At 48.3% G+C, this 23,798-nt stretch overlaps 1 protein-coding gene across 1 annotated transcript; it reads right to left on the bottom strand.

The window, feature by feature from the left end:
• Positions 1 to 2,582: 2,582 nt before the first annotated feature.
• On the bottom strand, positions 2,583 to 21,728 carry LOC309332940 (perilipin-3-like). The gene is given in 9 exon segments (XM_081846315.1): positions 2,583 to 3,131; positions 3,208 to 3,336; positions 3,606 to 3,805; positions 5,312 to 5,365; positions 5,368 to 5,608; positions 7,490 to 7,572; positions 9,595 to 9,790; positions 15,763 to 15,830; positions 21,541 to 21,728. Coding segments are annotated over 8 exon segments (1,311 nt in total). The 5' UTR covers positions 15,823 to 15,830; positions 21,541 to 21,728; the 3' UTR covers positions 2,583 to 2,783.
• Between the last annotated feature and the right edge of the window lie 2,070 nt (positions 21,729 to 23,798).

Here is a 23,798-nt window from a genome sequence, read left to right as displayed (position 1 = left end):
GCAGACCTCCTTCGCAACTCACCGTTCTCTGAATTTTGCAATGCTCTTCTCCAGACATGTACATGATTACGAACTTAATTTGTTCTGGAGGTCCATTCTTAACCTGAAACTGTTCTTAACCCGAGGTACTACTTTAGCTAATGGGGCCTCTCGCTGCTGCCGCTGTGTGATTTCTGTTCTCATTCTGGGTCAAAGTTCTTAACCCTAGGTACTACATCTGGGTTAGCGGAGTCTGTAACCTGAAGTGTTTGTAACCCGAGGTACCACTGTAACGTGTTGCAATATACCGTACTAGGGTCAAGTATGCATAAAAATGCATATGAGCGAAAACGACATTTAAGAAGGCATCCATTTTACACCCGCGAGCCTTGCTGTGCACAAAATGTGCATGTTAGGCAGAACTGCGTATAAAAGCGTGAAAATTGGGTGGGAGAAACGCACCAACGAACTTTCAGGAGGACCTTAACGGAAAGATCCACAAAACTGAAGTGGAAACTGCAAACCGAACTGAAGGCTGGGAGAATCAGAACCAGAAACCCCACTGGGTGAATCTACACGCCCCAGGGGGTTGTTTTCGCCTGCTGGGGATGTGCTCTTGAACTATTGAGAACGCACCTCGCTTAACTTGGAGGTTTGTGTATGCAAGAAAGCTTAGAATAGCTTGAACGTATAACAGGTCCAGAGTCACATTCTGCCCACCTGCCACTAACTTATACAGCTCCTGTATAAGGAACTTCCCAACTGAAGAAGATGCCCCATGCCTGGTCTTTGTGGTAAGGTAAACGTAAAGGGACCCCTGACCATTGGGTCCAGTCGTGGCCGACTCTGGGGTTGCAGCGCTCATCTCGCTTTATTGGCCGAGGGAGCCGGCATACAGCTTCCTGGTAATGTGGCCAGCATGACTGAGCCGCTTTTGGTGAACCAGAGCAGCGCACAGAAACGCCATTTACCTTCCTGCCACAGCGGTACCTATTTATCTACTTGCACTTTGAGGTAAAGGTAAAGGGACCCCTGACCATTTGGTCCAGTCGTGACCGATTCTGAGGTTGCGGTGCTCATCTCGCTTTATTGGCCGAGGGAGCCGGCGTACAGCTTCCGGGTCATGTAGCTAGCATGACTAAGCCGCTTCTGGCGAACCAGAGCAGTGCACGGAAACGCCGTTTACCTTCCCGCTGGAGCGGTACCTATTTATCTACTTGCACTTTGATGTGCTTTCGAACTGCTAGGTGGGCAGGAGCAGGGACCGAGCAACGGGAGCTCACCCCGTCACGGGGATTCGAACCGCCGACCTTCTGATCAGCAAGTCCTAGGCTCTGCGGTTTAACCCACAGCGCCACCCGCGTCCCTCAATTGGTTGTATAGCTGATTTATATTTGGATGGGTACTGTAATTTGATATTGATAAAATGGGGTTGCCATTTTATTTGTTAAGGTCCTCCCGAATCTCCAAACTAGCTTCCACCTATATTGAGGGGACTCTGATCTGCTACATCACTCACTAGCGGATAATACTTACTCAAGATACCCTTTCCTACAATCCTTAAGATTCCCCACCCATTTATGACATTTTCTGGGCTGGTCCAAGTCCTCAACTTCCTCCACTTTCCTCAGTTCAGCCAACTTCATGCTGAACTGAATGCAGAATCTTTCCCACCTCATGTCACCAACCATCAAGGTTCTATTCCTCACTATTCCACCTCCCCCAGGAGTCCATGGGAAGTTGAATTCTCTGGAGGTGCCAGCAAGTCTGCCAAGGGACGTCACAGGTGGCCCCCCATGGATTGTTGACCAGCAAGACTGCTGCCCACCTCCCTGCTCATTCAAGACGGCTCGTGTTTTCAATGCGGCAAGTGTTTTATTTACGAATCAAGGCAATGAGTGTACATAATGTGACACGTGGAGCTAGGAGGAAGTCGTGGGACAAATTCCATACAAGAAACATACACAATAGAGGCTTTAAGGACACATGGACGGCCGAGACAAAGCTGAACCGCAATCTCATTTCACTTCTACCCAAATATTCTGTTGGCTTGAGATTTAGGATCAGTCAATTAAGCTTTACTTAGAGGAAAGTATTTTGGGAGGAAAGAAGAAAATGGGATTTGCTCTTAACTAGGTTGTGGCCCAGCCCTCAGCAAGAAGTACTCCTTCTTTGGGTACAGAAAAGCGCAAGGAGTTGAGTCCAAGATGACTTTTCAGCTAAGCTGGTGCCTGACCGACGAGAGAAGCAAAAACAGCAAGTGAACCCCTCAAAAAAAACTCCCTCTCAAATTTACTGAACTAAATGGATGTGTCGCAGAGTTGGGTCTTCTATTTGGTTCAAGGCCTGCCTGGATGCTGGGAACAAATATATACACCGTATTTTTCGCTCTATAAGACACACTTTTCCCCTCCTAAAAAGGAAGGGGAATTGTGTGTGTGTCTTATGCAGAGAATGAGGGCGGGAGGCTCTGCTCAGCGCTCCCTTTAAAGAGGCGCATGTGTGTGCGGCTCTTGTGGGGCTGCCCTTCTGCCTCCTCAGGGAAAAGCCCCCCACACTCCGCACGCTCTTTAAAGGAAGCGCGGCTCTTGGGGGAGCCAGGAAGGGATGAAGGCTACGTGTGGCTAAAGAGGAAGCCAGGACAGTGAGCCAGATCCCGCTGGCTGTTCTAGCTTCTGGCTTAGCCACGGAACGAAGTCTTTAGTCTCCCTAAAAACTAGGTGCGTCCAATCGTCCAGTGTGTCTAACAGAGCGAAAAATACGGTATATATTTTTTTAAAAGGGTCTGGCACTCTTATACGCTACTACTGCATCTCTATTTCGTCTGCCTCTGCCTTGCCGGACGCAGCAAAGGGTCCCACCAGCCAAGACAGGGGGGCATTGTGCACCACGTGGTCCATCAACTCGTCGGTTAGTTCGCGGAGCTTGGAGGCCTTCTCCCTGCTCTGGGCCAAGATGCTGCCGGAGAGGTCGCGGAAGGAATTGGCGGACACAAAGGCCACGCGGAGCTCCTCAGCGTTCTGGCGGAGGAGGCCCACTTTTTCCTGGAGGTTGGCTGGAAGGCCTTGGAGGTTGGAGACCAACGTCATGGTGGCCGACTGAATCTGCTGGGCCAGGCTGCGGGAGACCTCCAAAGCTTGAGTCTCCATCTGCTGGAAGAGGGCAAGAGCACGTCAAGGTTTTGCAAAGGGTGGGACACATCGCAGGGACCTTCTGAAAGTGACTTACCTCAGGCTCAGGGACGTTCTTCTGACTCAGCTCGGGGGACTGCTTCTGACTCCATTGCTTCCACATCTGCTGCACCTTCTCTTGACCACTTTGGATCTTCTGATCCATGCCTTGTTTGACATGTTCCATCTGGGAGGACAGAATAATAAGAAGAAGAGGAAGAGGAAGAGGAAGAGGAAGAGGAAGAAGAGGAGGAGGAGGAGGAGGAGTAGTTTGGATTTGATATCCCGGGATGCAGGTGGCGCTGTGGGTTAAACCACAGAGCCGAGGACTTGCTGATCAGAAGGTCCACCACCCCTCCCCAAATCACGGATGCTGTCCGGGGTCCTGGTGGGAGTTGCAAGCCCAGCAATATCTGGGCTGCCCCATCTCTTTGCTCTACCCAGAATGCTTCTTACCAGCTCAATGGTTTGGTGCAACTGGGCGAGGGCATCGTGGGTGCTTTGCTTGGCATCCCTCAGCTTGCCCAAAGAGTGCTGGTAGGCTCGGTGGCGGACCTTGGTCGAGAGAGACCCCAGGCGCACAAAGTAGCTCCTCTGCTCCTTCTGCTGCTCCACGGTGGCGATCTCAAAACCCTCGACAGCGGTGGCCAGTTTAGCTAGGAGAAAACCCAAGAACTTTCAGTGTCTTCTTGGAAACACTTCAGGGCCGGCCAGAGACAGTTTGGCACCTGAGGCAAAACCCTAGGGGGGTAGGAGAGCTGGGAAAAAATAGTCCACTTCTGGCTCCCCTTGGATTTCAAATAGTACATGGGTAAAGGTAAAGGGATCCCTGACCATTAGGTCCAGTCGTGGCCAACTCTGAGGTTGCAGTGCTCATCTCGCTTTACTGGCCGAGGGAGCCGGCGTACAGCTTCCGGGTCATGTGGCCAGCAGGACTAAGCCGCTTCTGGCGAACCAGAGCAGCGCACGAAAACACCATTTCCCTTCCCGCCGGAATGGTACCTATTTATCTACTTGCACTTTGAGGTGCTTTCGAATGCTAGGTTGGCAGGAGCAGGGACCGAGCAACGGGAGCTCACCCTGTGGCGGGGATTCGAACTGCCGACCTTCTGATCGGCAAGCCCTAGGCTCTGTGGTTTAACCCACAGCGCCACCCGCGTCCCTAGTACATGGGTAGATGAGTCTTAAAAGCCTGGGACTTGAATTTTCACAGCTCTCCGGCAGCTATAGTGGTTCATTGACCAGAAGTAATGTATTAAGCATTAACTTTAATTCAGTATACCTGAAGGAGCGTCTCCACCCCCATCGTTCTCCCCAGACACTGAGGTCCAGCTCCGAGGGCCTTCTGGCGGTTCCCTAGCTGCGAGAAGTCAAGTTACAGGGAACCAGGCAGAGGGCCTTCTCGGTAGTGGCGCCCGCCCTGTGGAATGCCCTCCCACCAGATTTCAAGGAGATAAACAACTACCAGATTTTTAGAAGACATCTGACGGCAGCCCTGTTTAGGGAAGCTTTTAATGTTTGATGTTTTATTGTATTTTTAATATTCTGTTGGGAGCCACCCAGAGTGGCTGGGGAAACCCAGGCAGATGGGCAGGGTATAAGTAATAAATTATTACTATTACCATTATTATTATTATTATTACAGTGGTACCTCGGGTTACATACGCTTCAGGTTACAGACTCCGCTAACCCAGAAATAGTACCTCGGGTTAAGAACTTTGCTTCAGGATGAGAACAGAAATTGCGCGGCGGCAGCGGGAGGCCCCATTAGCTAAAGTGGTGCTTCAGGTTAAGAACAGTTTCAGGTTAAGTACAGACCTCCGGAACGGATTAAGTACCACTGTATTTTTATTTGCAGGACAGAACGCACCCTTATATTCTGTCACAAGTCCCATTTGTTTGCAGCTGAACCAGTCCCTCTATGGAGACGGAGGAGGTCTCCCTCGCAAGGCTCTTGTTAAGAATTTCAGGGCTCTCCCTAAATGAAGCCCATTTTAGAAAACCCAGGTAGCAAGCGAGTCGGAGGCGAGTCGCCCCATAACCCCAGCCTGCTGAGATTGTCAGCCTTGGGAAACAACCCAGCAACTCTTCCCGGTTGGTCTAGATGACCGCCAGGGTCTTTTCCAACTCTGTGGAGAGCTGAAAGCGTGCAGGGGCCTCACCCAGCTCCTCATCCGTCATGGGAAGGTAGTGGTCCACCAGCTGTTCTGATTTCCCAGCACAGCATCCACACCGCTGGTCACCATCTGCCCCACAGAAGAACCCATCACTGTGTTGACTCCGCTGGCCACCGCCGACCTGGTCATCTCGACGCCCCCCTGGACCGCCTCCTTGGTTCGATCCACCATCCCGGTCACGGTGCTGGCAACGGCATCCTTCGCACCCGAGACCGTGCTGCTGATGGCGTCCTTGGCTCCCGTCATGGTGGAGGTCACCAAATCTTTGGTGCCTGAAATGATCTAGAGGACAGTTCCATATGATAGATAGATAATTTATTACGGTCGGAAACCAGCTTATAAAATGCACTTGGGGGTGCAATCCCAGAAGGGATAAAACAATGTACAACAATAAATTTAAAATTTATAAATGCAATAAGCGTATAGACACTTAAAACTTTAAGATAAGCTAAAGCAGAGAGATGACCCAGAGTCACCGATGGGACCAAGTTTGGGGATTTTCTTAACGGACAATTTGGGTTGGGGGATGATCTGTGCCTACACAGAATCTAGCGACCATCCAGGTCGTCTTATGATCTTTGCCTAACAGGAAATGGTCAAATTTTTGCTTTTCCAGGAGGTCAGCGAGCCTCACCAGTAGAGGATCAATGGTCTCACTACGTGCCTCATCCTAAAAGGGACATCTAAAGCAGTGTTTCCCAACCTTGGGCCACCAGCTGTTTTTGGACTACAACTCCCATCATCCCTAGCTAGCAAGACCAGTGGTCAGGGATGATGGGAATTGTAGTTCAAAAACAGCTGGAGGCCCAAGGTTGGGAAACACTGATCTAAAGAACAAGCGCTCTGGGCTTCCTATCTCCCCCAATGAACAGGCGCAAAGTCTCTGAGCATATGGGACTTTTTTAAAGGATCCTTTAAAGCAGTGTTTCCCAACTTTGGGCCTCCAGCTGTTTTTGAACTACAATTCCCATCATCCCTGACCACTGGTCTTGCTAGCTAGGGATGATGGGAGTTGTAGTCCAAAAACAGCTGGAGGCCCCAAGGTTGGGAAACACTGCTTTAAAGGACGGGCGAGGGCAGAGCCGAGCTTCTGGCGAGTGTAAAAGCCCTTCTTGCATTTTTGGATACGAGAAAGAAGAGATATGTTGCCAGTGCGGCTATACATCTCTCGATTTCTCCAATTGCGCAGTCCTGTTGTCTCTCGGTGTCTATGATTCTTTGCCTGACCGTAACTTATGCCTGGCCCAACCCCAGACTTAGAAGGGCTTGAGGGGGAAAACCCAGTTTCTGGAGGGTGTGCAGGACTGCTGTCTGCCAGCCTGACTGGAGCTGGTCGCAGAAGATCACTGGGGCTATTCCTCAGGGGAGCAGATTCAATGCCAGCCATTTATAGATTGATGTTAGGTGGATATAAGCCTCCACTCTCATCATCCCCCTTTCTAGTCTAACCCATGCGTTTGAAACGCATCTGGAGACTTGTAGGGGACCTCTAAGGAGTTTGGCAGTTCCGTATGTTTTATTGCGCTTTTAATATTCTGCTGGGAGCCGCATACAGAGTGGCTGGGGAAGCCCAGCCAGATAGGCGCGGGTGGCGCTGCGGTCTAAACCACTGAGCCTCCTGGGCTTGCCGATCAGAAGGTCGGTGGTTCCAATCCCCGCGACAGGGTGAGCTCCCGTTGCTCGGTCCCTGCTCCTGCCAACCTAGCAGTTCGAAAGCATGCCAGTGCAAGTAGATAAATAGGTACCGCTCCGGCAGGAAGGTAAACGGTGTTTCCGTGCGCTGCTCTGGTTCACCAGAAGTGGCTCAGTCCTGCTGGCCACATGACCCGGAAGCTGTACGCCGGCTCCCTCGGCCAATAAAGCGAGATGAGCACTGCAACCCTAGAGTCGGCCACGACTGGACCTAATGGTCAGGGGTCCCTTTACCTTTAAACAATAAATTAGTGGCCTGATCCAACAGCCAGTCTGATGTTCACATTTTTACTTGCATGCACTTAAAACAATCAGCAAGTCCGCAGTCGGCCCCTTAATCTCTCCCTGGGACTTCCCTAACTTGTTTAACCCAGCCAGGATGTTGCAGAGTTAATACACATTGTAGAATTCCCTGGACATTTCAAGAGGGGACAGTGAATCCTGTCCTCCAGGGAGGACATCTCAATTTACCTTATCGGTGGGCTGTTGAAGAATTGGCAGATTTTCCTCCAGCTTGTCCAGCCCTTTGCAGGCAAACTCGTTGGCTGTTGAAACTGAATGAGGAATAATAGCAATAATATTAGAGGAGAATATATGGAATTGTAATTGTTAATTCTTTTGGCGATATAGTATACTTTTCTTTCCCCACGCCTTTTCACATTCTTAATTAATAATAATAATAATAATAATAATTTATTTGTGCCATGCCCATCTGACTGGCTTGCTCTGGCCACACCGGGCGGCTTCCAACATATAAAAACATCATAAAACATTAAATGTTAAAAAGCTTCCCTATAGAGGGCTGCCTTCAGATGTCTTCTGGAGGTTGTAGAATTACCCATCTCCTTGATATCTGATGGGAGGGAATTCCACAGAGGGGACCCTGAGGTCCAGCTCCGAGGGCCTTCTGGCGGTTCCCTCCCTGCAAGAAGTGAGGTTACAGGGAACCAGGCAGAGGGCCTTCTCGGTGGTGGCGCCCGCCCTGTGGAACGCCCTCCCATCAGATGTCAAGGAAATAAAAAACTATCTGACTTTTAGAAGACATCTGAAGGCAACCCTGTTTAGGGAAGCTTTTAATGTTGCATGTTTTATTGTGCTTTTAATATTCTGTTGGGAGCTGTCCAGAGTGACTGGGGAAACCCAGCCAGATGGGTGGGGTATAAATAATAAATTAATAATAACAATAACAATAATAATAATTTCATATAGTTGTCCTTCAACGCACAGAACGCTGTAAATTTACAATCTCTCCCCATGACTTTTCCCAGTCAGATGGGTGAACTATTAATTATCATCATTATCATCATCCTGGAGTCGGTTTACTGCCCTGGGCTTCCTTTCAGGATGAAACTTAAATATATAAAAGATAATAACGATGTTCTCCAGAGCTTTCAACCAAGCATAGTTGCCAACTCCCTGGGGCCCTGGGTGCTCAAGCACCCACAAAATTCCCCATGAAGGGGCCGGGGCCCTGCAAGGTAAGGTAAAGGTAAAGGACCCCTGGACGGTTAAGTCCAGTCCAAGGCGACTATGGGGTTGCGGCGTTCATTTCGCTTTCAAGCCGAGGGAGTCAGTGTTTGTCCGCAGACAGCTTTCCGGGTCATGCAGCCAGCATGAATAAACCGCTTCTGGCGCAACGGGACACCGTGACGGAAACCAGAGTGCACGGAAACGCTGTTTCCCTTCCCGCCAGAGTGGTACCTATTTATCTACTTGCCCTGGTGTGCTTTCGAACTGCTAAGTTGGCAGAAGCAGGGACCGAGCAACGGGAGCTCACCCTGTCGCAGGGATTCGAACCGCCGACCTTCTGATCAGCAAGTCCAAGAGGCTTGGCGGTTTACCCATGGCCCTGGGAACCCACGGTCGCGGGGCCAAGCTGGCACTCCTGCAGCCAAGCAATCGGGCTTTCGACATACCCTGGATTTTAGATTGTAGGTTCATCTTTCCGCAGGGCCTGCAAGACAGAGCTGTTCCACCAGGCCTTTGGCCAAGGCACAGTCTGACCCCTTCCTTTGGTTATCCTCACAGAACTGTAGCCCAATGGTTGCCCTTAATTTGATTTTGAATTGATTTTAAAACGAATTGATTTTAGAATGCTGTGTTCCTTTTATTGTTGTTAGCTGCCCTGAGTCCAGCTTCGGCTGGGGAGGGTGGGATATAAATAAATTTGCCGAAATATCTAACTGAATTAGAACACAAAAATGGGAGGTGTGAGGAGGTCAAGGAAGTAAGTGAATGAAAGCAAGTGATGTAAAGGTTTGATATGTTTTTTTTAATTGTTTGTATTTTTTCTGTCTTTTTTATTTTCTTTTTTCTTTTTGTAATCTTTAAAATTTGAATAAATATTATTTTAAAAATATATATAAATAAAATATTATTATTAATTATTATTATTATTATTATCATCATCATCATCATTATCAAGGCAAGGTCACCTGTTGGCCTCCAAAACGCAGCAGAAATGCAAAATGCAGCGTTGCTACCAGAGCAAGGAGGACGGCAAAAAAACCCCCGCCCCCTGGCAAAAACTCCACCCCCTGGCAACCCCCCCCCCGGCAACTGGGGAGGCCACTCACTCTGGGGCTCGAGTTTGCTCAAGATGGGCTGAGCGCCGCTGGCAGCCGCCGAAGCAATGGTCTTGACGCCTTTCTCGGCCACGTCGCAGACAGATTTCACATAGGGATGGCTTTCCTTTGTGCATGTATACGCCGCAGAGACCATGTTGTAGGCGGAACTGACCAGTGGGAGATTGGCTACCCTGCCCGCGACATTCTGACCGGGAGGGAAAAAAAGAATGGAAGATATAAACACAGATATATAAACTTAGGGCTTTTGCGGGTGACGCAGTTATTATTTGCTGATCATCCTTTGGGAAATACAAAGAAAGTAAGTAATAATAAATAATAATAAAAATAGGTAAAGGGACCCCTGACCATTAGGTCCAGTCGTGACTGACTCTGGGGTTGCAGCGCTCATCTCGCTTTATTGGCCGAGGGAGCCGGCGTACAGCTTCCGGGTCATGTGGCCAGCAGGACAAAGCCGCTTCTGGCGAACCAGAGCAGCGCACGGAAACGCCGTTTACCTTCCCGCCAGAGCTGTACCTATTTATCTACTTGCACTTTGACGTGCTTTCGAACTGCTAGGTTGGCAGGAGCAGGGACCGAGCAACGAGAGCTCACCCCGTCGCGGGGATTCGAACCGCCGACCTTCTGATCGGCAAGTCCTAGGCTCTGTGGTTTAACCCACAGCACCACCCGTGTCCAAGTAGTAGTAGTAGTAGTAGTAGTAGCAACAACAACAACAACAATTTATTATTTATACCCCACCCATCTGGCTGACTTTCCCCAGCCACTCTGGTCAGCTCCCAATCGAGTGTTAAAAACAGTACAGCATCAAACATTAAAAACATCCGTAAACAGGGCTGCTTTCAGATGTCTTCTAAAAGTCAGACAGTTGTTTATTTCCTTGATATCTGATGGGTGGCCGTTCCACAGGGTGGGTGCCACCACCAAGAAGGCCCTCTGCCTTGTTCCCTGTAACCTCACTTCTCGCAACGAGGGAACCGCCAGAAGGCCCTCGGCGCTGGACCTCAATGTCTCAGGTAAGAAGGGAGATAAAACAATTTGGAGACTTAGCTGGTTTCTATATAAACGAAGATAAAACTAAAATCCGGGCCAAAAAAATCTGCAAAACAAAACGGGCATTGGGGTGGGGAAAAGTTGGCATATTTGGGTATTTGGTTAACACACAAAGACTGCAGCTTTTTCCCAGAACAATTGCGTTAAAGTATGGAAAGAGGTGAAACTAGATTCATCAAGACCCTGCCTGCTACATGGAGGATATTAATGCAGATATATAAACTTAGGGCTTTTGCGGGCAATGCGGTTATTATTCGTTGATAATCTTTTGGGAAATACGAATAGATGCCCCTCAGGGTCCCTTCTGACTATATTCCAGGAGGCCAGCTGGAGTTCCGAGGGTCTTAGCGGCTTCAAGGAGAGAATATTATCCGAGACAAGAGATTCTGCAAAAGGAAACTAGCGAAAAGGAAGCATAGCTGTCAAGTGTCCCTTATTTGGCGGGACAGTCCCTTATCCCAGCGCCATGTCCCGCTGCTGTCCCTTATTGATGAGGCTTCGTTTGGCTGCTGGCTGGGCTTTCTGCCTTTGGCTCGGAGGGGCTCAGAAGTCGAACATACTTGTGCCCGGAAAATCCCTTATTTTGGCTGCTGATCCCTTATTTTCGAGGCTGCTGGTCCCTTATTTTCAAATCTGTAAGTTGACAGCTATGAAAGGAAGTTTTTCCAGCGCTGCCGCAGCAGAAGTCTCGGTTGTCACAATTCAGTCCCCTTGCAAACAAATGAATAAATCAAAGCCGATTGTGATTGTGCAACGTGGACATTTCACCTCATAAAGTAGGTTGGGGCGACAGATAGCATGGGAGTCATGAGTTTCATGACGCAGCGTGATTCGAACTCTGGCCTCTAGTCCATTTGTGAGCCTCTGAACGTAGAAGCCAGAAAAGGGGATTAAAGAAGAGCAGTTTAGTTCTCCGCAGGAGCCCACAGCTGCCAAAGATTTGGTGTTCTGAGTTTCGGCATGGAGTTTGCCCCTCGATAAAAGTTATAGGAAAAACTAGAAATTGCGGTTAACCAGGGCAGTGTGGCTCGCAGGTCGATGTGCAGAGGGAAGACAACCGCGCTGTCATGCGAAAGAAACGTTTCTTTCTTTCTGTTAATTTTGTAGAGATAAAAACTTCAATAAAAATTACCGTATTTTTTGCTCTGCAAGACTCACTTTTTCCCTCCTAAAAAGTAAGGGGAAATGTGTGTGCATCTTATGGAGCGACTGCAGGCTGCGCAGCTATCCCAGAAGCCAGAACAGCAAGAGGGATTGCTGCTTTCACTGGGCAGCAATCCCTCTTGCTGTTCTGGCTTCTGAGATTCAGAATATGTTTTTTATTGTTTCCCTCCTCCAAAACCTAGGTGCGTCTTGCGGTTTGGTGCATCTTATAGAGCGAAAAATACGGTAATAAAAAATATAAAAATAAAAAATGTGCTGTCATGCGTATACAGTGATTAGACCGTCCTGAGTTCGAATCTTGACTCAAGCCGAAGACAGCCACTGTCATCTCTCGGGCCAGCTGACCTCACAATAGAATCATTTGCTGTATATGAACTACAAGTCACTGCTGGCTAGTCAGGCTAATGACACTGTAAACTGGCAAAGCTCAGAAGAACTTTAGAAGAAACCTCATGACAGCCCTGCATAGGGATTTTTTTTAATGTTTCATGTTCTATTGTGTTATTGTATATGCTGGAAGCCTCCCAGAGTGGCTGGGCTAACCCAGTCAGATGGGCAGGGTTCTAATAATAAAATCATCACAAAAAAATATTAAAACATGGCCGCGCTTGGAGGTCCCTCAGCTGGCAATGCAACAGAACATACATTTAAGCACATCCAATGTGTGTTTAAAACACACGACTTCTGTCTCCCCTCGCTGGCAAAGATTCCTGGGAACTGTAGCTTAAAGGAGCTGGGAATTTCAGCTCTTGGAAAGGGAGAGTTAACTACAGTCCGCAGTAAAAAGGTAAAGGTAAAGGGACCCCTGACCATTAGGTCCAGTCGTGGCCAACTCTGGGGTTGCGGCGCTCATCTCGCTTTACTGGCCGAGGGAGCCGGCGTACAGCTTCCGGGTCATGTGGCCAGCAGGACTAAGCCGCTTCTGGCGAACCAGAGCAGCGCACGGAAACGCTGTTTACCTTCCCGCTGGAGCGGTACCTATTTATCTACTTGCACTTTGACGTGCTTTCGAACTGCTAGGTGGGCAGGAGCAGGGACCGAGCAAGGGGAGCTCACCCTGTCATTGCGGGGATTCGAACCGCCAACCTTCTGATCGGCAAGTCCTAGGCTCTGTGGTTTAACCCACCCTTACAGTCCGCAGTAATGCGCTTTAAATGTTTGCAGATGTGCTCCTATCAATCTGCTCCTTGGCTGCCATTGCCAAGTACAATTCATAGTTTCGGCGCTGACCTTTGCCACTAAATAGAACCAGACAGTTTCGTTATTTCAGCTTCGCTCCGCAAGACGGTCAGGCCTGGGGAGGGTTGTGAATGCAGCTCATTGAATGCAATTCCTTGGAAACAAGCCAATCCAAGCACTTGACTTTTGCTCCCGTGAGATGCCTTTGTGCCACTTTGCTGCAATCACATTTGAGCAGAGATTTTGAAATGGCAAGTTCCACTGCTTAATCCAGAATGCGGCAGCTAGACTGGGGACTGGGGGCGGCCGCCGAGACGACATAACACCGGTCTTGAAAGACCTACATTGGCTCCCAGTACGTTTCCGAGCACAATTCAAAGTGCTGGTGTTGACCTTTAAAGCCCTAAACGGCCTCGGACCAGTATACCTGAAGGAGCGTCTCCACCCCCATCGTTCTGCCCGGACGCTGAGGTCCAGCACTGAGGGCCTTCTGGCGGTTCCCTCATTGCGAGAAGCAAAGCTACAGGGAACCAGGCAGAGGGCCTTCTCGGTAGTGGCGCCCGCCCTGTGGAACGCCCTCCCATCAGATGTCAAAGAGATAAACAACTACCTGACATTCAGAAGACATCTTAAGGCAGCCCTGTTCAGTGAAGTTTTTAATGTTTGACATATTAGTGTATTTTTGGTCTTTGTGGAAGCTGCCCCGAGTGGCTGGGGAAACCGAGTCAGATCGGCAGGGTACAAATAATAAATTATTATTATTATTAAAGCTTTCTGCTCTTTAGAGTAGCCCCCGTTGTTTCTGGGGAAGATCCGAATGCCGTCTCCCGCACGCGTTTCAAAGTCTGACCCTCCTAGACCTTGCCAACAACCCTGCCCTGCGCCGTCGGCAATTTGCGCAAGGATCTGCCAAGCAACCCCTCGCCGGCATTTGATGGGAGGGCAGTGTGGTTCAGTGGTCAGAGTGCCCGACTAGGGGACCCGGGTTCAAATCTCGCACTCAAGCCAGGAAGCTCGTGGGGGTCCTTGTACTGTGGTACCTCGGGTTACATACGCTTCAGGTTACAGACTCCGCTAACCCAGAAATATTATCTTGGGTTAAGAACTTTGCTTCAGGATGAGAACAGAAATCGCGCGGCGGCAGCACGGCAGCAGCGGGAGGCCCCATTAGCTAAAGTGGTGCTTCAGGTTAAGAACAGTTTCAGGTTAAGAACGGACCTCCAGAACGAATTAAGTACTTAACCAGAGGTACCACTGTATATATAATAAATGTTCATAAATGTACCAACCAAACACGTACACAGATCAGCACAGAAAGACCGTCCTGAAACCATTTTGACTCCCAAACTGACCAAATGTTTTCTCTGCAAGGAGGGAGGGGGTGAGGGAACTTTCCCATTGTCTCAGGAATTGGGTAATCACCATCTCAAAGGAATGGCCAGACTACCAGGAAAGGCAATCAGATAAGGCATGGGTAGGCAAACTAAGGCGTGGGGGCCGGATCTGGCCCAATCGTCTTCTAAATCAGGCCCACGGATGGTCGGGAAATCAGCGTGTTTTGACATGAGTAGAATGTGTCCTTTTATTTAAAATGAATCTCTGGGTTATTTGTGGGGGATAGGAATTATTTCCCCCCCTTCAAAATATAGTCCGGCCCCCCACAAGGTCTGAGGGACAGTGGACTGGCCCCCTGCTGAAAAAGTCTGCTGATCCCTGGCAGATAAGGAATTATCAGATAACCTGGCAGACAGGAAAAACAACAATATGGAAAAGCCTCCCCATTATCTTTTTGTTCACAAATTCTGTCTTAAGGGTATGTCTGTGTCTGAATAGGGTGTGAGCCTGTGACCTGGCTCAGGAACTAACAATTTATCATTACAAAAGACTGGCCAGGCTCCCCAGGTAATCCAATCAAGTGACCATTACCAGGTAACCTGCCAGACAGGAGATAAACAACGTACTCAGATTTCTGTTGTAGATCACCTTTTCTGTGATGTAGTTATGATGTCTGTGGGGGGTGGTCTTGGGTTACACCCCTTCTATGATGTATGTATGATATTTCTGGGGGTGGTCTGGAGCTCCAGGGCAGGGAATTTAAAATGTCTATATAAGGGTGGGCGCACCTTTAGTTCTGGGTTCCTCCTCCTCTCCTGCGTGTGGGGGGGGGAGCACCCTGTTGCAACAGATCAATAAAGATCAGGCTTACTAGCTGCTTTGCTTCTCAATATTTTCTGGTGGGCCTCTGTTATTTTCTCCTACCGATAGGGAACCCACTTAAGGACTCTATATGGGCTCTTGGATACCCCATAAGGGAAGAAGGGCAGATTTTGTTTATAACAACATACCAAATAGAAATTACAGTGGTGCCTCGCAAGACGAACGCCTCGCAAGACGGAAAACCCGCTAACGAAAGGGTTTTCCGTTTTGGAGGCGCTTTGCAAAACGAATTCCCCTATGGGCTTGCTTCGCAAGACGAAAATGTCTTGCGAGTTCCTGCGGGTTTTTTCCCCTCCCCCCCCTTTTTCTAAGCAGCTAAGCCGCTTTTCAGCTGATCCGCTAAGCTGATAAGCCGCTAAAAGCCGCTAAACCGCTAATAGCGCTAATCCGCTAAGCTGTCAATGGGCTTGCTTCGCAAGACGAAGAAACCGCTATACGAAGAGACTCACGGAACGGATTAATTTCGTCTTGCGAGGCACCACTGTATAAGAAAGTTGAACTATACAAAAGACAAATCGTTGGAAAAAAACAAAACAAGCCACTTACTTTCGGGTCCTGTTCTTCGGTTACTGTAGAGGTGGCGGCATCGCTTTCTGAGGACGACATTCTTGCAGCTAAGAAGAAATAAGAAACTCTCTTGAGTCACACGTACAGAGATAATCTTGGGGGTAAAATCCAGGGCCACAAAGACATTCCCTAGTTGGAGGCTGGGAGATAAGGCAGCCACGTGCGATTAGCAGCTCAGAAGGTCCAGAAGGTCGATTTGGGATGGGGGGGGAGGATGAATCACGTCTGCCTTTGTCACGGACTGCTGACAAGTCTCTTTGCAAAAAGAAAATAAAGACACCCCACTCTTTTCCTTGGCATGGAACGAGGCCGTGGGCTGGACTTGGGCTCAAGGTTTCCGAGTTGCAAATCTGTGCACCACATGGAGAAAGATGTGCTTTGGGGTCAGGGTGGATAAAAATCAATAAATAAATTACTATTTTTTTAAATTTAAATCTTTTTTTTAAAAAAACTGGATTTTTAAAATAAAATGCTTTTGGAGCAAAAAGATTTTCTCTTTAAGTTACATTATAGTCCAAAGGCTATTAAGAAATAAGAATTTGTCTTAAGTTTTTCACGTGTGCTAAAACTCAGTCTATGGTTTTTTAAAAAAACATGTTAACAAACATGGATACCTTTGCTATAATGTTACAGTTTTGGTTAAATAAATTGTTTAAATTGCTATAAAGGGAATGATTGTTTTTCTCCTTCCAACAAAGTACAGCAGAAAAGTTGCCCAAGTATAAATAGTCAACTTATTAAACCTCGCAATAATTTCGTCATCTATGTATTTCTAATAGTATAACCAAATCGGTAATTTTTGATATAACTGTAAAAACCACTCTGAAAATTTATTATTCCAAAAACGAAACCTTCATCTGGTTGGAAATATTCAAGATTAAAGCAGCAAGAACGAGTCTTTCTGTAAAAAAATTAAGGATCCAAATCAAGTCTTACAGACTAGCGATTTAAATTGTGGTTTAAATCGATTTGATTTAAATCAAATCCACCCTGTTCGGAGCAGAGGTCTTCAATCTGGCACTGGGCATTTTATTTTATTTTATTTTATATTTTATGTTGTATATTGTTGTATATTGTTTTATATTGTTTTTTGCAAAATGCCAACTCTGTTTCCCAGCCTGTCTCTATATGATTTGATTTGGGTACTGAACCTAACAGACTCCGAATGGCAATCAATCAGTCGCGAGCCACTCAGGAGTCCTGGAGAAGGGCTGTAAGTTCAGCGGAGCAGAATTGGCTTTGGACGCTGAAGGTCACGAGTTCAAATCCAGACATTCCCAGTTGCGGCCTCGAACCCTGGAGAGTTGATGCCATTGGGTGTCTTAAGACCCAATGGCCTGACTCTGTATAAAGGCTCCCGATAATCCTTTGCTTTTGGGAGGTGGGCTGGCTTGGCAAACAACTCCAACTCAGAGGTTGTTTGTTTGGCAAGACAAAGCCTAGACAACTACCTTTGCCACATTTTCTGAGATGGGAAAGACTGCAACCTTCACCCAAAAAGATAAATTTTGCAAGACTCCCCACCATTTACTCAAGCAGAGCTGTTTTGACATCACACACTTCTCTTTGGAAAGACAAAACCCATCATAGTTGTTTTAAGATGAACCAGATAGCCAACGTTTAACAAAGTAATAGTAGCCACCCCCATCGTCCATCCCAGACACTGAGGTCCAGCTCCAAGGGCCTTCTGGCGGTTCCCTCCCTGCGAGAAATGAGGTTGCAGGGAACCAGGCAGAGGGCCTTCTCGGTGGTGGCGCCTGCCCTGTGGAACGCCCTACCATCAGATGTCAAGGAAATAAACAACTACAGTGGTACTTCAGTTTAAGAACAGTCCTGTTTACGAATGATTCGGTTTACGAACTCCGCAAAACCGGAAGTAGTGTCCCGGTTTGCGAACTTTACCTCGGTCCAAGAACAGAATTCGAACAGTGGAAGGGCGCCGGCGGCGGGAGGCCTCATTAGGGAAAGCGCACTTTGGTTTAAGAACAGCTTCGGTTTAAGAACGTACTTCCGGAACGGATTAAGTTTGTAAACCGAGGTACCACTGTATCTGACTTTTAGAAGACATCTGAAGGCAGCCCTGTTTAGGGATGTTTTTATAATAATAATAATAATAATAATTTATTATTTGTACCCCGCCCATCTGGCTGGGTTTCCCCAGCCACTCTGGGCGGCTTCCATAAAAACCAGAAATACACTAAAATATCACAGATTAAAAACTTCCCTGAACAGGGCTGCCTTAAGATGTCTTCTGAATGTCAGGTAGTTATTTATCATTTTGACATCTGATGGGAGGGCGTTCCACAAGGCGGGTGCCACTACCGAGAAGGCCCTCTGCCTGGTTCCCTGTAGCTTTGCTTCTCGTAATGAGGGAACCGCCAGAAGGCCCTCGGCGCTGGACCTCAGCGTCCGGGCAGAACGATGGGGGTGGAGACGCTCCTTCAGGTATACTGGACTGAGGCCGTTTAGGGCTTTAAAGGTCAACACCAGCACTTTGAATTGTGCTCGGAAACGTACTGGGAGCCAATGTAGGTCTTTCAAGACCGGTGTTATGTGGTCTCGGCGGCTGCCCCCAGTCACCAGTCTAGCTGCCGCATTCTGGATTAGTTGTAGTTTCCGAGTCACCTTCAAAGGTAGCCCCACGTAGAGCGCATTGCAGTAGTCCAAGCGGGAGATAACTAGAGCATGCACCACTCTGGCGAGACAGTCCGCGGGCAGGTAGGGTCTCAGCCTGCGTACCAGGTGGAGTTGGTAGACAGCTGCCCTGGATACAGAATTGACCTGCGCCTCCATGGACAGCTGTGAGTCCAAAATGACTCCCAGGCTGCGCACCTGGTCCTTCAGGGGCACAGTTACCCCATTCAGGACCAGGGAGTCCTCCACACCAGCCCGCCCCCTGTCCCCCCAAAACAGTACTTCTGTCTTGTCAGGATTCAACCTCAATCCATTAGCCGCCATCCATCCTCCAACCGCCTCCAGGCACTCACACAGGACCTTCACCGCCTTCACTGGTTCTGATTTGAAAGAGAGGTAGAGCTGGGTATCATCTGCATATTGATGGACACCCAGTCCAAACCCCCTGATGATCTCTCCCAGCGGCTTCATATAGATGTTAAAAAGCATGGGGGAGAGGACGGAACCCTGAGGCACCCCACAAGTGAGGGCCCAGGGGTCTGAACACTCATCCCCCCCCACCACTTTCTGAACACGGCCCAGGAGGAAGGAGCGAAACCACTGTATGACAGTGCCCCCAGCTCCCAGCCCCTCTAGACGGTCCAGAAGGATGTTATGGTCGATGGTATCAAAGGCCGCTGAGAGATCCAGCAGAACTAGGAAACAGCTCTCACCTTTGTCCCTAGCTCGCCGGAGATCATCAACCAGCGCAACCAAGGCAGTTTCAGTCCCATGAAGAGGCCTGAATCCCGACTGGAAGGGATCCAAATGGTCCGCTTCTTCCAGGCGTGCCTGGAGTTGTTCAGCAACCACGCGCTCAATCACCTTGCCCAAGAATGGAAGATTTGAGACTGGGCGATAGTTGGCCATACTGGCCGGGTCTAAAGATGGTTTTTTAAGAAGCGGTTTGATGACCGCCTCTTTCAGCGGATCTGGGAATGCTCCCTCACAGAGGGAAGCATTCACCACCCCGCAGAGCCCATCGCCCAGCCCTTCCCGGCTTGCTTTTATTAGCCAGGATGGGCAAGGATCCAGGAGACAGGTGGTTGGTTTCACGCGTCCAAGCAAACTGTCCACATCCTAGGGGGTTAACGTTTTAACGTTTGATGTTTGATTGTGTTTTTAAGATCCGGGTTTGCGGCGTTCAGGAGCCAAAACGTCTGAGTACCAAGGCATTTGGGATCCTTATGCCATATTTCAGAGATGGCAAGCTGTTTTGAGCTGGTGTTAACATTTGTCAGTGAGTAATTATTAATCATATGGGACGCGGGTGGCACTGTGAGTTAAGCCACAGAGCCTAGGACTTGCCAATCGGAAGGTTGGCAGGTCGAATCCCCGCAACGGGGTGAGCTCCCGTCGCTCGGTCCCTGCTCCTGCCAACCTAGCAGTTCGAAAGCATGTCAAAGTGCAAGTAGATAAATAGGTACCACTCCGGCGGGAAGGTAAACGGCATTTCCGTGCGCTCCTCTGGTTCGCCAGAAGCGGCTTAGTCCTACTGGCCACATGACCCAGAAGCTGTATGCCGGCTCCCTCGGCCAGTAAAGCGAGATGAGCGCCGCAACTCCAGAGTCGGCCGCGACTGGACCTAATGGTCAGGGGTCCCTTTACCTTAACCTAATTACTAATCATAACAGCCCAAGGTCTCATTCCAGGTCACTTGAGAGCGCTCTCCCTGCAGTTTGATGGAGGTAGAAACTGTTTCATGCCTTGTTACGCTGCCGTTTCTACGGGGTTATATGCTCTGTATTTATTACCCCTGCTATGCAAAAATCTCCAAATGAATCTGAACTTCAATGTCTAAAATCCCTGGTAGAGGACAAGGATCCTGAGATCACGTTAAGGGTAGCCAAATTCTGTGCGATTGCCATAAAACTGTGATATCATAATGATTAAGGCCTTAAATGATAATTTTAGGTTATATGTTAGTGACTATGTTTTAATTTATATATTTTTTTAACTGTTGCTATATCTGTATTGTCCCTGTTACACCTAATTGCAAACTCAAATGTATCCCTATCGTGTTCTATGACTTCCTTGATATTGTATGTGGGCTGGAACTGGTCTGTGACCGAAATACAGTGGTACCTTGGGTTACATACGCTTCAGGTTACAGACTCTGCTAACCCAGACATAGTGCTTCAGGTTAAGAACTTTGCTTCAGGATGAGAACAGAAATTGTGTTCCGGCGGCGCGGCGGCAGCAGGAGACCCCATTAGCTAAAGTGGTGCTTCAGGTTAAGAACAGTTTAAGGTTAAGTACAGACCTCCGGAACGAATTAAGTACTTAACCCGAGGTACCACTGTAATAAAATTCAATTGATGGGCTTCAGTTGAGATTCCTGCATTCCAGGGGGTTAGACTAGATGTCCGTTGGGGGTCTCTTCCAACTCTAAAATACTATACGTGAAAAGAGGGTGCTTTTTTGCCTCTACTCTTTAAGCCCTACTCATTCATTCCCCCACACTGAAAGCACATTTAACCCTAAACCCCAAAATCCGGGGAACTTTAGTTTGCAAAGCATGCTGTTAACTGTAGCTCCCTATGAACTACAGTTCCCAGCATTTCGGTGGGGGCAGGGAAATGCGATTTAAGCACACCTCGACTAAGCAAGCTGTTACACCCCTAGACTTTGAGATAATAATTAAAAAGCTGGCCATCACCCCAAAACTTGCAGCAGGCAGCGAAATATTTCAAATCCAGGTACAGCCCTACAAAGACTGACTCAGAAATAGTATTAAAAGAAGAGATGGATAGTGAAACCATTGCTCTCGAAGTATCTGTCCCGAATTGGGAAAGAAAGAAAGAAAGAAAGAAAGAGGAAGGAAGAAAGAGAAAGAGAGAGAGAGAGAGAGAAGAGAGAAAGAAAGAGAAAGAGAGAGAAAGAGAGAGAGAGAGAGAGAGAGAGAAAGAAAGAGAGAGAGAGAAAGAAAGAGAGAGAAAGAAAGAAAGAAAGAAAGAGAAAGAGAGAGAAAGAGAGAAAGAGGGAGAAAGAGAGAGAGAAAGAGAGAGAAAGAGGGAGAAAGAGAGAGAGAAAGAGAAAGAAAGGAAGAAAGGAAGAAAGGAAGTATAAAGTCTTTCAGCTCACCTGATGGGTCCGACGGAGTTTCAGCTCCAGCAACTGTAAGAGACACGCCCGCGCCCACCTCTTAATATACTCCGGAGTGACTCCCCTTTCTCGTCGTCTGCAATCAGGAGCAAACAGGCATCATGTGAGCTCCGGAATGTGGGTGGGGTTGGAGGGGAAGGCTGGGGGAGAAGGCGATTTCCCCCTCCAGTTCCTGAAAGTTTGGTTCAAAAGGAGCACAATGAAGCTCCACCCCCGCTGGAGGAAATGAAAGTGGAAGTGGGCGAATTCGGAGCCGACGTTGCGATCTTCTGTAGCACTGGCAGGCAGAAATCGAACCGGGGCAGCAAACCCCTCGCAGCTTCATTTTCTTGGGGGCGGGCGGGTTCCCAGCCTGCTAAATGACACAGCACTGCTGTCATTCCCTCTTGCTGAAAAATCAAGTTTAAAAAATGGTTCCTGATACAACTATGAAGCTGATAAGCAAAAAAAGCAAAATTGCAATCCTTTACTTCGGAGTAAGCCCTGCTGGATTCCTTGGCACAATCTCCCTGGGAATAGCTCCCCTCTTGAAGACAGCGAGACTTACTTTTGAGTAAACATGTGCTTATGATTCGGGTGGGAACTGCAGCTCTCCAGTCTGCCCAGAGACACAGATAAATTGTGGAGTGCAGGGAAGTGTGGAAACGCCACTCTGCTTATGCTCAGAGACTACCTTCTTTATGGCATTCCTTTTTACCCCGGAGATAACTCCTGGTGCTGGGACGCGGGTGGCAGTTCAAGTCCCCACGATGGGGTGAGCTCAGTCCCTGCTCCTGCCAACCTAGCAGTTTGAAAGCACGCCAGTGCAAGTAGATAAATAGATACCGCTCTGGCAGGTAGGTAAACGGCGTTTCCGTGCGCTGCTCTGGTTCGCCAGAAGCGGCTTAGTCCTGCTGGCCACATGACCCAGAAGCTGTACGCCGGCTCCCTTGGCCAGTAAAACAAGATGAGCACTGCAACCCCAGTCGGCCACGACTGGACCTAATGGTCAGGGGTCTTTTTACCTTTACCGAACTCCTGGTGGTAGTGTTACGGGTGGCATCTTACAGCACTGCAGGCAGAAATCCCACAGGCGCAGAGGCTGTGATATGGGAGGAGACTTCAAATGCGAACTTTGTGTATGTTGTGTACAAAAGGCGCAAGGGGCCTGCCAGAAGAGAGACTTGGCCATAATTTTGGCTGTGAGTCTCGCAGGATCTCTCCTTGCCTTGCAGGCTTTTCTTACTGGCCTGGGAAGCCGGGACCCGGACTGACTCCAGCTACGAAAGTAGACGGTGTGGAAGAAGCCAGGGAAGACCTTCAGCAAAGTTTCATTTCAAAATATTTAAGTGAAATATTGTGTGCGTTTTAACTTTGCTGTGTTCAATGTGCATTCTGCACTCGACCTCTTCATAATGTTACAGATAGGTAGCCGTGTTGGTCTGCCATAGTCAAAACAAAACAAATTCCTTCCAGTAGCACCTTAAAGACCAACTAAGTCAGTTCTTGGTATGAGCTTTCGTGTGCATGCACACTTCTTCAGATACACTGAAACAGAAGTTTCCAGACCCTTCTATATAGTGAGAAGGTGGGGAGGGGTATTACTCAGAAGGGTGGTGGGAATGGGTGATTGGCAGATAGCTGTGATGAGCCTGTTGACGACTCTTAACGACTGCAATAGGTCTTACAGGAAAAAGCAAGGGGTGAAAAGGTGAAAAATGGCTTTGTCATGTATAATGAGATAAGAATCCAAGGTCTTTGTTCAGACCAGGTTTCTCCATGGTTTTAAGTTTAGTGATAAGTTGTAATTCAGCAGCTTCTCTTTCCAGTCTATTTCTGAAATTCCTTTGTAGTAAAACAGCTACTTTGAGATCTTGTATAGAATGTCCTGGGAGATTGAAGTGTTCTCCTACTGGTTTCTCTGTCTTGTGATTCCTGATGTCCGATTTATGTCCGTTTATTCTTTGGCGTAAGGTCTGGCCTGTTTGTCCAATATAGAGAGCTGAAGGACACTGTTGGCATTTTATGGCATACACAATGTTGGACGATGAGCAATTAAATAGTCCCGAGATGGTATGTGTGATGTTGTTGGGGCCAGTAATGGTGTTGTCCGGGTGTATGTGGCAGCAAAGTTGGCATCTGGGTTTATGCAGGCTCTGGTGCCAGTGTCCGTGTTAGGTCTGGTTGTAGTATTATTGTGGGTTAGGAGTTGTTTAAGACTGGGTGGCTGTCTGTAGGCAATGAAAGGTCTTCCTCCC

This window comes from Podarcis erhardii (genome assembly GCF_964252035.2).
Source record: "Podarcis erhardii genome assembly, chromosome: 18".
Lineage (NCBI taxonomy): Eukaryota > Metazoa > Chordata > Lepidosauria > Squamata > Lacertidae > Podarcis > Podarcis erhardii.
This window is presented reverse-complemented; position numbering and strand designations above follow the sequence as displayed.